This window comes from Oenanthe melanoleuca, chromosome 3 (genome assembly GCF_029582105.1).
Source record: "Oenanthe melanoleuca isolate GR-GAL-2019-014 chromosome 3, OMel1.0, whole genome shotgun sequence".
Classification (NCBI taxonomy): domain Eukaryota; kingdom Metazoa; phylum Chordata; class Aves; order Passeriformes; family Muscicapidae; genus Oenanthe; species Oenanthe melanoleuca.
Genome location: NC_079336.1, coordinates 20,452,039 through 20,466,640, shown reverse-complemented (window position 1 = coordinate 20,466,640; position 14,602 = coordinate 20,452,039). Strand labels below are relative to the sequence as shown.

Here is a 14,602-nt window from a genome sequence, read left to right as displayed (position 1 = left end):
AGCATTGAACTTATTGACCATTCGGTCAGGGGAAGCAGAAAAGAGGCAGTCAAAAGTGAAGCAAAACTCTTTAAAACCCTGAGATTTATATAGTTTGCACATTAATTCTCACCCCAACTCTTGCTCTCTTCAGATCCCTTCATATTGGTTCACACTCCCAATACAGACATAAGAAAAGGGTTCTCTTTTTGAGTAACATTTGAGGCTCAGCAGTGGGTTTATTCTTCATTGTGAACAGGATGTTTATTTCTGGAATCTGTTACTTGCTTTGTCTGCCCTAATTTTGCAGATTTTCTTCTTGCCTTATAGTTGAGTGCACTCAGTTGCTCTCAGGGAAGGGGGAATTCTTTCCTCTTCAGAGCTCAACCTTACATAAAGAGCATCTTTCTTCTCTACTGCCTCACTATATCACTTTAGCAGAACACACAGTGTTCCATGCTTATCTTTATATTCAGGTATACATGGGAATGTCCAAACACCTCTCCTGGCCGGTGGGGGAGTTTTCCAGTGGATCTGTTACCACACTGTGGATCATGTGCAGTCCCCTGCTGGAATGCCTCAGAAATGAATCTGAGGGCTGTGGCCTCCCTATGCTGGACCCAGACAGAGCTGGATTTTGGCATAGCTGCTGAGTTGGCTTTCCCCACGGATACATTCTTCTCCCCAGGCTTGTTCACTTAGACCCGAGATAATTGGGCAATAGAACCACCTTTATTTTATCTCAAGCTCCCATCAGGTGGCTTAACTTTATGTCCAGATTTGCAGAGGCTTATTTGGTGTGTGGGGGAGGCACATGAGCAGTCACAGTCTTTATGCAGCTTGCCATTGTGGGCAAAGCCCTACAGTGATCTTAGCAATATTTGAGTCACTAACCATTAGTATCTCAATTTCTCACAGATACTAGGCTGCAGCAGAAAGAAAAATAAAGACAGAATATTATCACAAGAAAAAAATATCACTAAATAATGTAATTCAGATCAGACTTAAGGTTTTATAACCTTTCATTAGGTATTCCTGTTTGACCCCTTCATTTTGCAACAGGAATGTTTGTAGTTCAATTATTTTGAATATAGTTTTATAGTATGTTGTCTCTTAAGACATGAAGTGGTCAGAAGTAGCCACCATTTGCTCACAGAACTTACCTAACCTCTAAATGTCAGTTCATTATTAGTAACTTCCCAGCAAGATGTAGTTTGTTGTGGGCAAATTTTATGAAAATAAAGAACACTTCTCAGGCATGATATATTTTCACACTTTATTGTTCAATTTGAAATATGCTGTTTTAAGAAATAAGTCATTTTGATGACAGAAATAAGGCATAAGAGAGCATAGGATGTAGGCATAAGGAGAGTACATTAATTGCTATTTCTTTTGATATTTAAAGCAATAAAGAGGTAAAATAAACTTTTTTTACCTAGGAAAAAATTGCACTGAGATGCTGCTTAGAAGAATGCCATGATTTTAACATTACTTTTTCACATGCATAAGTTCATCACTTCAACAGTAGAAGTGTACAAAGGTTTGTGCCTAAAAATAAATCAGCCATCCATTGGTGTTAGGATATCCCTGGACTAAGACTGACATTTAAATATGTTGGAACTGCAACTGTGAAGATCCAACAGCCCAAAACTTGTATGTGTGTGAGTGTTTTCTACAATCCTTTCTTCTGTTCTGAGCATGCAAGCTCTATCACAAAAAACAAAAAAAAGACAAAAAAACACAAAAAAATACAACAAAAAAAAAATAGAGCAATTATCCCTGTAGGTTTTTTCCAGTGTGTTGTACCACTCATTGCCAGGGTATTGCCTGACACCTGTATGTGATGAATAGGTATCAGTATTCATTAATTTTTAATAACTTGAAATTCCACTTCATAATCTGATCAGTATTAACAGTATTTAGTACTTATGTACTACTTTTCTTTTTTGAAAGGCTATATGCAGGATAATTTGGCTGCCAACATATGCAAACCAAACAATGCAAACCAAACAATGCAAACCAAACAATGCAAACCAAACAATGCAAACATGTCAGTGGATTCTGTTTGTATTATAAATCACTCTTGCCTATGAAAGGCTGGAAAAGAGGTTTTTTTCTTCTATTCTGACTATTGAGAAATAATGTTTACACTGAATGTCCCAGAAGATTAACTGTCTATGGTAGTCATGAGTTTAGATTCAAATAGTGTAGAGATGGAGGACTTACATATATAGAACAATACCACATTATTCTGAAAGTCATTTTAGAAACAATACCTAGTGAATCTTTTAACTCTTTGGGAAACAGTTATTAAGTTTATGAGATGTCATTTTTAGGAAAGACTGTCTGTATGCAGCTTGAATTCAATTTATATGAAGTCATCCTTTTTTTCTCCAGGAGTAATTTGATGCTGGATTTTTTTTAATTCGGTTTTTTACAAATACTCATTGAAAGTGGTATCGATTACTATTATCTTCTTATAGCTAATAACTTCTTATTTTTTTCCCACCTGACTATCTGCATTTTGCATTTTAAATTATTTTTACAGACTTGTAATGAACAGAGGACCTCTTGCAGGAACTCTTACTGTAGTAAAAGCATTGTCTGATTTATGATACTTCCAATTGGCTTTCTAAAAACTTGGAGAGACTTTAAGTTCCTATTTGATGGATTTCATTGTTGAATGAAGCCCTATGATTAGAACAGTTAAATGCATGGATCTACCTCACCAGACAAAAAATATCACATTTAGAGCCAGCAGGTTTAATCAGTACTTAGGTGTTGCTATTTCAAAATCAGACAGGCTCTATAGTGATAAAAATATTATACAGCTCTGAGTGTGAAAATCTAAATATGAGTTACCCCATGGCTACTGCAGAAGATTTTAGTTCTGCTACTCAGCCCCTTCCTGTCACTCTTACACTTTTTCACATAAGGTATATTAATGCCATGCTCTTCAAACACTTAATTTAGATGCAATTAAGACTACAATCCAAGGTCAATGGAACTATGTAGACTCCTCCAGAGAGCAATTCAGGAAAGGTAAATTCTTAAATTTTAAAGCTAGGTGATGTGAATACTGCTAGTTGAATATTCCTGAATTTCAAGGACAACATGCCCCTAATTTATTTTGGAGGTGCCTTTAAGACTTACCTGAGGCCTGTGAAAATCAGAAGGCAAACACCCAGGGAGCTCTAAATAAGCCTTTCCATTTCAAAGGAATTATAATGAGTTAGAGATGGTTTTTATCTACGCTGTACTCACATGAATATAACTCAAGACACCCAATAGATGAAAATAGATATCACTTTATGTTACCCACTGATTATGTCTAGAATTAATTTATTATTTCAGGTTAAAGGAGTACACTAATTTCTGTATCTTAGGAAAGGTTTTGTCAATTCTTTATATTTGTCTCTAAAGAAAGCTAAAATCAAGGACTGTAGTTAATGAGTCTAAGGCTCAATATAAGGCCTAAGTCTTCAGTTTGTTAGCATTACATGTATTTTTTGTTAGTTATACAAGCATAAATTTGAATTGTTAGGCAAAATTTCTTTCATTTCCACTCACACACTTCCAAGAATATTTGCAACTATAAGTCTCAAAAACCTATGTGGTTTTATGCATGCTTTGTGTGTATGGCTGACCATAGGTTCATAAAGGGCATAGGGCAAACTGGAAGCATTTAAATTTGCCTAATTTCATCTGCAAAATCAGTGGCACTTAATTATGGATCACTGTGTTTTCCTGAAAAGATCGTTTTCCTGTGTTTTTATGCCTTTTCAGTATGAAAATATGCTGCTGTGGACTGTAGTTGTGTGAAAAAATCTAATCCTTTAATTGATAACTCATAGGTAAATTGCAGTATAATATTATGATATTGGCTTATATTTGAAATTCTTAATAAAATAAAATATAATTGTTTTTATCTTGCTTTTCAAGTGTTTAGAATAAAACTGCTGAACCAACCTTGATGTATATGAACAAGTTTCTAAATTCTTGAGGATATATTTTACTAAAAAAATCTCTTCAGAGCTTTCTTAATTTTCTTTATTCTTAGTTGAAGAGAAAATTATATACAGTTTGTGTCATTGTAATGCTCTTTCAGTTCTTGATATGTTGGAATAATTAATCTAAATGAGTCAAAATTCCCTGAAAAATCATTAAAAACAGTAGGTGGAATGATCTGTAAATGAAATTACTCACATGATAAGTCCAGCAACTAGTTAAATCCCCATTTAAGAGAAAGTGCATAATATTTTTCCTAATGCCAGGTGGCACATTTCATCTGTCTTTCTTCTTGAAATTCCCTGCAGTCATGTGTCTTTCTTCTGTGCAACTACTGCATTTCAATCTTCACTATTGACATCTAGAGAATGAAAAATCCCAAATGAATTCCTTTCTATTTCACCTCACTCTCTGGGAAAAAAAAAATAGGGAGGAAAATATTAGGAACTAATTTCTAGGCACAGGGAAAATAAAAAGATGATTTGGAACAGGCAAGATGGAAGAATCAAAAGCAAACCTTGATAATCTTACTGCATTTCCAGTGCCTGTCTCATGAATGTAGATTTTAGCAGTAGATTTCTTTCACTTTGTGGCGTAGCAAAACTTCTGAAGCAGTTTCCCCTCTCATCCTTGTAGCCAAAGTGAGGTGGGATGAGACTGGATGGGGGGACTGCAAAATGGATGGTAAACTAATTGAGCCAGCAAACTCTAAGGGTATTGTTTTTTGATTTGAAGTGTGACTAGGAGCCAGGGGATACTAAGGATGAATGGAAAGGCCAATACTATCCAGCCTCTGTCGGTCACTTGGATAACAAATTGGGATGCAGCTGCAGCAACTTTGAGGGGGACACAAAATGATGGAAGAACTGTTGATGTGTGGATTGTGGTACTGCTAGACAGAGGGTCCTTTAGAATCTGGAGCAAGGGGCCAGCAGGAAGCACATAAAGTTCAGGAAAGACAAATCCAGAATCCTGCACTTTGCCTCGAGCAATGCTATTTTTAAACTAGCTGGGTAAAAACAATCTTTACAGAAAGCACCCAGGTGACTGAGTGGAGAGGCTGACTAAAAGTGTGGCCTTGCAGTAAAAATATCACAGACTGAAGTGTATGAGCACCAGTGTAGTCAGTAGGTCATGGTTATTATTTCCTCTTCAGCAATCATGTGGAAAATTGTGTGTAGTTTTTGTGTCCTCCACCATAAAAGGGAGATACTGCAAAATGAGGCAAGTCAGGGGAAGGATCCATTAAGGGGCCAGGGCTGGAGTATCTTTTATACAAGGAGAGGCTGAGTGAGTCTGGAGAGAGAGAAGGGTGAAAGGGATCATATTACTAATTTGGACTGAGAACTATAAGATAAATTATTCCACGACACATTTCAAGGATAAAAATATACTTACAATGTCCTCTGTTGCCATATTCTCTTTTTTAAAGGGGAAAGTGGCTGTGTAACTAGTGAAATCTTGCATTTATACACTCTTCCTTAAATTTGCAGAATACCACAATGTCTTCTTAGAGGCATCAGCAATACAACAATTAGAATTTTTATAATAGTCCTGCATGTATGAGCAACCTAATCAAGTGGTGTATGCTTTATCATTCTAATGTTTTAAAGGAGCCATTAAGTGTGAATAAAATATAATGTCTAGCATAATAAAGGAGCATTTTTAGAAAGGAGAGTGAATCCAGAAGAAAAGTTGCAAACAAGTTGCTGTTGATGGATACAGCCTACATGAAGCAGGCATACACAACCCATTGTTGCTGCAATCTTAAGCCCTAAGTCCCAGTCCTCACCTCTCAAAATGAGGACAGCACAGTTTCAGATGAAATTACTGCAGTTGTAATTAATCAATGTCTCCACAAAAACAAACAAAAAAACCCCCTTTTTCTCTTCTTTAATCAGTAAAGAGAAATAGTGTTTTGCTCAGCAACTGTGTTTTCAAACAGAATGAAGAATCCAAAATGAATTAAATCATTACTTGGCTTCCTCACTGCCAAGACTGCTATTATCTTGGAATAATGGATTCTGTAATGTTTTAACAGCAACTGAAATAAGGAGGAAACAGTGCTGGCAGACATTCCTTCTTGTTAATGCCTTCTGTCTGGAAAATGCTTTTAAATTCATATTCATGTCAAAATTATAGTAAGCTCTTCTTTATATTGCCTTGCAATTTGGTCAGTACCAAAAAAAATACCCTACTTCTACTTTTTATTAAGATGAAGTGCCATAGTAAGGTTACCTTTTTCCTCACAGAAGTGTGAGGTCTTTAGCTCTCAAACTCGTACTATTATTTTATAATAGAGTTCTCATTTCTCTAACTCAGTATTTTCTTTTTCAAAGAAGTAGAAGAAATGTCATCTGTAGGTTTTATATCTGAGAACTTGTTCTGCACAGTGCAATAGTTGACTCTAAATATATTGTTTATTGAAAGGAAAGTTGAAATTTTGGGGTTTTTGATTGTAAATTTTGACAAGTCTTATTTTTGATGTTTTGTTTGGGTTGTTTTGTTTCGATGTTATGTTTGGCATTTTTGATGGGCTGTTCTTTTACTGTAGCTGGTCACTGTGGCTCCCCAGACCCCATTGTAAATGGTCATATAAGTGGAGATGGTTTCAGTTATCGTGACACTGTAGTCTACCAGTGTAATCCTGGCTTTCGACTTGTCGGTACATCGGTCAGAATTTGCCTACAGGACCACAAGTGGTCTGGACAAACTCCTGTTTGTGTCCGTAAGTACAATTAATTTTTCACTGAATTGTTGCTACTGTTTTTAACATAATCAAATATTAACAGTGGATTGCATGTTCAAATGTTTTGGGTTCAGGTCAGGTATTTATTTGACCTATTGTCAATTACAGTGATTGCTGTGATCCAATTTCTAACCTAGCACAGACTTGTTAATATTTTCAGTAATTCCTAATTTCTGTTTTTTCAGAAACAGGATGGCATAGACACTGAATAGCAGGCTGCAACTGTGTAATTTACTCTATCACTTTCTCTTTGTCCAAGCAAAGTTGTTATGCCAAGTATGGGCTTGCTGAGCCTCTCCCCTGTTTTTTTTCACCAAGAGTAAAATATTCTTTTGTATATTTTCATTGCTTGGAGGGCAGAGCTGGACTAGTATTCATCTGTGCAGTTCTGATGGTGACTGCCCATTTTTTCAAATTGGCCTCAAGTTTACTTACCAATGCAAGCCAAGGTATAGCATTAGATTATGCTACATCTGTTAGAAAAGATGTTAACTTTTTTATAGCCTTTAGTATTTTCTTAATTCACCTGTTTCTGAAAATCCTATAATTAAGTGCCAGAATTGTGGAGTCTTTCCTTCTCTAGTTCATTCTTCATTTTTATGTCAGATTATGTGACATTTTCGGAACTGTCAGCCATTTAATCAGTCAAGTCTAATTTATCTGTTTTTTATTTTACTACTTTATTATGCAGTTGATTTTGTTTCCTTTTTAGTTTTATTTAAGAGCCCCATTTTTATACATATTTTTGTTATTTTTAGTAAAGGATTTATATCAACTATTTCAGTGTTGCATCTTTTAAAAGGTCTGCAATTGATACAGAAGTATTGTCTACGCAGAGAGAGTCACTGAGATGGTTGGCTTCTCTGTGCAATACATATTAGATTTCTAAATGTTCAGTATTTTCTTTCTTTGTGTAAAATGAAAATTTTTACTTGTATACAGTGGCAGGAAATAAGTGTCATTGTCCTTTTAAAGTCCTATTTATATCTTCAAGTGATTTATATTCATCAAAGGAGAAACGCCAAAACTAGCATTGTTACTATTAGTGCCTTCATTTGACTGTGCAGTGAATAAAATCCCTTCAAAAGAAAGGGGCAAAACTGGGTTGGCATGGGAGGGGCAGGAGGCTGCTTCTTCCTAAATGCATGTTACCATTACTCTTATGAGAAGAACTGGCATCAGTTTCTGTTATTAGAGTTTGCTTAATGCTTTCCATTACAATATGATTTTCTTTTGCTTAGAACACGGCTAAACTAAAAAGCCATGCAAGATGATTTGATTTATGTCAGCATCCAAACTTCAGGGGATTTTCCTCCTTTGATTAATTTATTTAAGAAATTCCCATTCAAATAAGATTCTTATTTCTGAGATGTAAAGTGAAAACATAATATTCACTAATGCTAGAAATGTGTTCTACTGAAACATTCTTCTGACTGAGCATTGTGGAGCCTGAACTAGAAATATGGCTGTGGTGGACTGACCTTGGCTGGATTCCAGGTGGCTGCTAAGCTACTCTCACTTCCCTCTTCAGAAAGCCAGGGGAAGAAAATAAGATGGCAGCTTACTAAAACAGAAGGGAATGGTTGCACGTGCAAGCAAAGAAAATAAAGACTTTCATTTTCTACTTCCCATGAAAAAGCAATGTTTGGCTGCTTCCTGGATAAGAGGACAGCATGTGTAGTGCTTGCCCCAAGACATACATGTAAATAATGGATGATAACTCCCCTCATTCTCTGCTGCCACCCTGCCTTGCTCCTTCCTCCTTCTTCCTCTTAGATTTTATATATGAGGTATGGAACTTCCCTTTGCTCTGCTGATATGATTATATCCTCTTGTGAGGCTGCAACCACTCCCAGCCTACTGGTGGGAAGATGGAATGTTGGGGAGACAGCAGTGGTGATGTGCTGTGCTGCTCAGCACTGTCAAAATTATGGGGTGTTATCCACACCTTTCTAACTAATGATACAAAGCTCAGCACCGTAAGACATCCATCTCAGGTAGATCAAATACAGTGGCAGAGATATTACAAAGACATTAGGGGCTGTTCCCCTGAAAATTTGCCCCAAATTGTTTTTGTTTTTTTTTTTTTGTTTTTTTTTTTGTTTGTTTTTTTGTTTTTTTTTTTTTTTTTTTTTTTTGTGAGATGTTTACAAAAGATTACTTCTTTTTGTATTTTTAATTTACTTTGAAAGAATTTTTAGATTTTTAACGTACCGGGCATTGTAATCTTAAAAAATAATACCTAAGGAAGCACTTGTAGCTCTCTACCCAGGACTACTTGAGATTCTTAGTTTCATATGAAAGTCAACCTCCTTCATATTGCAGAATTTATGACACACACGTCTATCTCTTTACTGGATAACCAGGTGGACCACACTTTAGACAAGTATCCTCTGAAAGGTCTTTCCACTTGCTTCTTATTGAGATTTATTGGGAAATAAGGTTTCTGCTTAGTTCCTTGTGAGTAGCAGCACAACAAAATCAAAAGAAAAGTAAACCCATGTATAGGTTATTTATTCAAGTACAATAGACATCACTAGCACAGAGTTGAGAAGTTCTGTGTGCATGTGTTTATCTGTACATTCTGACTTTACACTGTTAGTGTCTATGCTTTTCTATTTCTATAATACTTTAATATCTTGTCACATGGAAAACCAGAGCTTGTCCATAATAAGCTTATTTTTTAAGTTCTATTTTAGAAAAATCAACACATATAATATATAATGGGAAAGATTTGCTCCCAAAAATGATTTATTTATAGTCATAAGAAAATTGGATTAAAAGAATCACTACTTCAGCAAAGCAATGCAAGATCCTTGAAGCTGGACTGCTGTAGAACTTCAGAAAATAGTTCTGAAATAGTGCATTAAATTTGTTTGGCTCTACTACATGTTTAAGCTTGCTGGGAAAAAATATTTTCCTTTATTTGTATTAGTAGGAATTTTTAAATGCATTTTTAAAGGTCTAATACATATCAGATATGTGTAAAAATGCATATTGTATATATATATAAATATGTATATATACACATATATATATATATTTAGATTTATTTTTATTACAATTTTCAACATAAGTAGGTTATGAGTTTTGTTGAAAAAAAATTCTCCTGGCACTTAAGAATTATCAGTAAATGTATCCTATTCTTTTTCTTATATGTCTTGTATAAATGTCAAAGAAAAATTGAGAAGGGGGAAAAAAAAAGTCAAAAACCAAAATGCCAAAAGAGCTCCAACCTGCTAGTGGTTCCACGGATTAGTACCTTTCACTTAGGTGCTAACTTGCCTATTTTTCTTCTTACAGCAATCACATGTGGACATCCTGGGAATCCGTCTCATGGAGTGACTAATGGCAGTGAGTTCAATTTAAATGATGTGGTAAATTTTACCTGCAACACTGGATACTTACTTCAGGGTGCTTCTCGAGCACAGTGTCGAAGCAATGGGCAGTGGAGCAGCTCTTTACCCAACTGCAGAGGTAAGAGCCTGAAAAAACTGGGATATAATTCAGAAGCCTGTCCTTTAGGAACTTATTCTCACCTTTATTTGAGTGTCTGCATTTCTATATTGGAGATTGCTGTTATGGCTGAGTATTGGGGAAGCCTAGACTTTTCAGTATTTTACCTCCAAGTTGTCAGACTGCCATCACCAGCACTTAGTTTAGAGACATAAAAAGTAAACTTTGTATCACAAAAGTTATATTAGATCAATAAATCATGGTTGCCTGTCTAACATGAATTAGGTATATTTTAATACAGTTTCCATAAATGGTCGTTAAGAAATTGAATATTTATGTATGCAAACACTATTAATTTTGTTTCCTAGAAATACATTGTGCTTGGTTTTTTTGCACAGACATCTGAAATTCATTCCTGGTGTGCTATGGGTAAGAGGGATATGTTTGAGAGATGAGAATGAAGCAAAGGTTTATGTTAGAAAATCTGTATGAAATGTGCATATTAGGAAAGGACAAGGAAAAAAAATGGCAAAAACATTTTAAAACACAATCTACAATTCTCAGATTGAATTCTTTGTCCAGATTCCAGTAGTGTAATTTGGATTAAAACTTTCTGAACTTAGCCTGTTTTTACTCTTTCCATTTTTGACCAATTTTTTTTACTTATTTTCTTTAACTTTTGGCTGTTGTTGCAGAATATGGAGCTAACATCTCATCTTTGATTTGTTCCACCAATATCTTGATCAGACACCTAAAATCTGTTCAATAATTTATTGTTTTTATGCTAGATACCCCAAAATAACTTCTTCTGGTACAGTGCATGCTTTCTCAATGCTGAATCCATTAAGATACTGATATTTAATTATATTGTGAAGCACTTCCTTTTGAATCATTGAGGCAGACTGAAAATCTTCTGACCACATCATAGATGTAAACTGACAGAGAAGTGAAAGGCAGGACATGAGATAAATCATGTAAGATGTACTGAAAGATCTCAAGGGCCTGGGGAAACCTTTTTGAGATACTCCATATCCTTCAGTGCTCTTTTTGTGAAGGCTCTGGGAGGAAATGTATTTTAATGACTCTAATTTACAAATTTTTTTCGTGGTCATATTCAAAGCTGGAATTATCTGGGTTCGTTTGTAAATGTTAAGAGCACTGCTAATTTCCAAATATGTAAACCAAAAACAAATTTTAATATACTGGTTCTGGAAAGAATCAGATGGTTATGTCTGCTTTGGAGCATGAAAAGAAATAGAACACAAAATTTTCTCCAGAAATGTGATGGTTATTAAGCTTTTCTTTAGGTTTATCTTTCACTAGAAAAACGTTAGAACAGTGTAAGTACTACGCTTTTCGTTCTTTATGGGCTAAAGGAAATTGCAGGCAGCAAAGTCATTCTAAGGATGCAACATTGGGACTAAAAATCTTGTAGTAAGAACTTAACTTTGACTATTGTACCTTTATTATCCACCTGTTGGTTTATTAAAAATCCTATTGTATTACAACTGTTGTTTCTAAGAATAATAATTATCTTTGGTGATTAGCTCATCATAATGTTTTTCAGAGATAGCTGATGCAATTTCAGGCTCAGTGTGTGTGGAATTAGATCTTTCATTCTCATTAAAACAATAAAGAGATGGCAATTCCCTCAGTCACGACCCTCAGAATTTATTCAAGTGAGGTAACTAACATAGCAATATAATTATTGTAACAGAGAAACAATACTACTAGTAAACTCTTCCTATTTAGACTTATGTATTTTTTTCCCTTTTATACTGTTTTCTTTTGCTAGACCTAAGTGAACACACTCTTCTGTCTCATCTGTGAGGCATTTAATTAAGGTTTTATTTGTTAGAAAAACATGCTCTTTCACTTATCCTGTAGATGCAATCAGAATCTGTTGTTTGGCTGTCAGAGGTAGAATAGAACAGTTTACTGAAGTTCAACCTCATTTACATGCTGAGATACTCAGCTATTTACATTGAACTCCATTACATTTATTAAAATGAAAACAAATCAAAATAAAAGCAAGGAAAAACAAAGACTGAGAAAATTTTTTAAAAAGAACAGAAGAATTAGGATGCTTACAGTTACTACAACATTATTTCAGTTGTGTCTCCTGTCTACTTTTGTTGTCCTTTTTAAATTTATTCACATGAATTTGAGTTTGATCCAGGCCAATTTATGGTCTGAAATCTTGTTAAGGGAGTTGAAATCTTGTTAAGGAGTGAGTATTATAGATGCAATTCTGCCAAGATCCATTCACTTAAGGATGGTAAATGCCTACCAGACTGGAGTGGCCCGGAGTTCTCTTAGTTGAGTATCTACAATTTGTCTGTTCTCATGAAGGTGGTATGGAGCTGGACTTTTGCCATTCACTCAGTGTTTCTTCACTTCATTCTTCTCTTCACTTAGTATTTCTTTCTCTATAGCAGCATATATTTTTTCAATAACTGTCTTGTATCTCTTCCATCAGGAACTGCAAGGATCCACCTAATTTCATGACCCACTCTGTGCACCCTGCTAAAACCCAGAGCTCTTTTTATCATGAAGTTTACAATTTGTCCAAGAAACCTCTCCTTCTGGACAGGAATATACTGTCTAAATGTACATTTACAGTTGTAAATGTGTTTGTGCACAAGAAGATATTTAGTTGTACTGTAAAGGGAATATCCACTTGACCTAAAGCATTATCAGTGTTAGAGTAGTTCTGTACCATTCTCCTAGGACATGAGTCCCTGATCTAGAAATGTGGGGGATTCTTATTTCAATTATATGAAAATTTAAAGTGTTGTATTATAATTTCATGATAATTGGTATTGTTTCTTATTTTAGGTTGGGGTTGTGGATTTACCTTGCAGTTATATAGCAGTTGGAGTATATAGCAGTTTCTCTCTGCTATTCTCTTTCTGGTGTGTGTTCTCCACAGGCTGCAGAGTATCTACTCCCTCATGCACTGCCTTCTCCTCTAAACTCAGTGTTGCCTTTTTTATTTCTCACCAGCCTCTGTGTGTGTGTGTGGCCTCCTCGCTCTGGTGTATTCTGCCCTTTCCTAAATATATCTGCAAAGAAACAAAATTTTCTCATGGCTCCCCTCTGATTTGAAGAGAGATTGAGAGTTTGGGTTATTCAGCTTAAGGGAGAATGCTCAGGGCAACGTTGCTTATCATCTGTACTTATCTAAGGGACAGTGTAAAAAAAGAGGGCCAGACTTCTCATTGGTGCTCACTGAAAATACATGTTGCAAAGGGTACAAAATCAAACATAGGAAAAAGCTTTATAAATGTGAGGGTGGTAAAACACCTGAATAAATTTCCCAGAGATATTGTGGATTTTTTTTTTTCTATTCTTACAGCTATTCAAAACCTGACTGGACAAAGCCCTGTTTAGTTTTCACTTCCAAGTTCAAGTATTCTTGTGTGCAGTGTATGACTAAGGACTACATATATACACCAACTATACTCCTATGTCAAATTTGGTCTTAATGAATTGATTAGAACATACCTTAAGCAAATAATAGCACTTTTTCTGGCATGAGTCTTTACTTCTAAAATTGTCTTTTATTTAATGGTGGAAAATATTTGTTTTAAAGTTCATTGTTAGCAATGAAATATGAATTTGTTTACAAAGTAAATCTTCCAGCTCTTTAAATATCCTGCTGGAAAAGAATTGATTGCTGACAAACGTGTATCATTTAATTCAACAGAGATTTTACATATGACCTTTCTTTCAAACCTCAGTTGAGTTCATCTGAGTCAATAATGAACTTGGCTTCATTTGGCTGCAACTGTACAGGAAATGCTGCAAATAAAAGATTGGTGCTTGAAGCTATTGCAAAAGTTTATTTTATTATTTATTTTATTTTATTTTATTTTATTTTATTTTATTTTATTTTATTTTATTTTATTTTATTTTATTTTATTTTATTTTATTTTATATTGAAACTGAGCTGTTATGTAGGCATAAGAGACCTTGATATTTTTGGAAAATAAAGCTGGGGCAGTTCTTAGGCCCACTTTTGCACTGATGCATTGCTTCTGTCTGTTGTGTCAATAGCAGGTTACCTATGTAATCAGAAAATTAAGAAATTAAATGGAGGTTTTTGACTAAGAAAATAATAATGTGCAAAAAAAGATCATATTTACTATTTAAGAGCTGTATGATAAAAACTTGTATGAAAAAAGGATTTTAATATGTTCATATATTCTAAATGCACCGCAAGCACTGAGATGCTTTGCAATGATATCCCCCCTACTCCAGAATGCTTTTATCTGTTCTGGTTAACTGTTTTGGCTCAGCAAGTAAAACCTTTTATCTGTTAAAATCTACATATTTTTTAGTATTTGATTTGGACCTGTGTTCTGAGGTAATGTAGTTCTTAAAATACCCATGCCTTGGGAAAACTAT

General features: G+C 34.9%; 1 protein-coding gene across 1 annotated transcript in view; it reads left to right on the top strand.

Annotated features, from left to right (window-relative positions):
- Positions 1-14,602, top strand: part of CSMD1 (CUB and Sushi multiple domains 1) — a 1,037,656-nt gene that overhangs the window by 977,935 nt on the left and 45,119 nt on the right. Inside the window, exons 53-54 of the mRNA XM_056488498.1 lie at positions 6,542-6,715; positions 10,040-10,213. Coding sequence (XP_056344473.1) covers positions 6,542-6,715; positions 10,040-10,213 — 348 coding nt within the window. The remainder of the gene's footprint in view (positions 1-6,541; positions 6,716-10,039; positions 10,214-14,602) is intronic.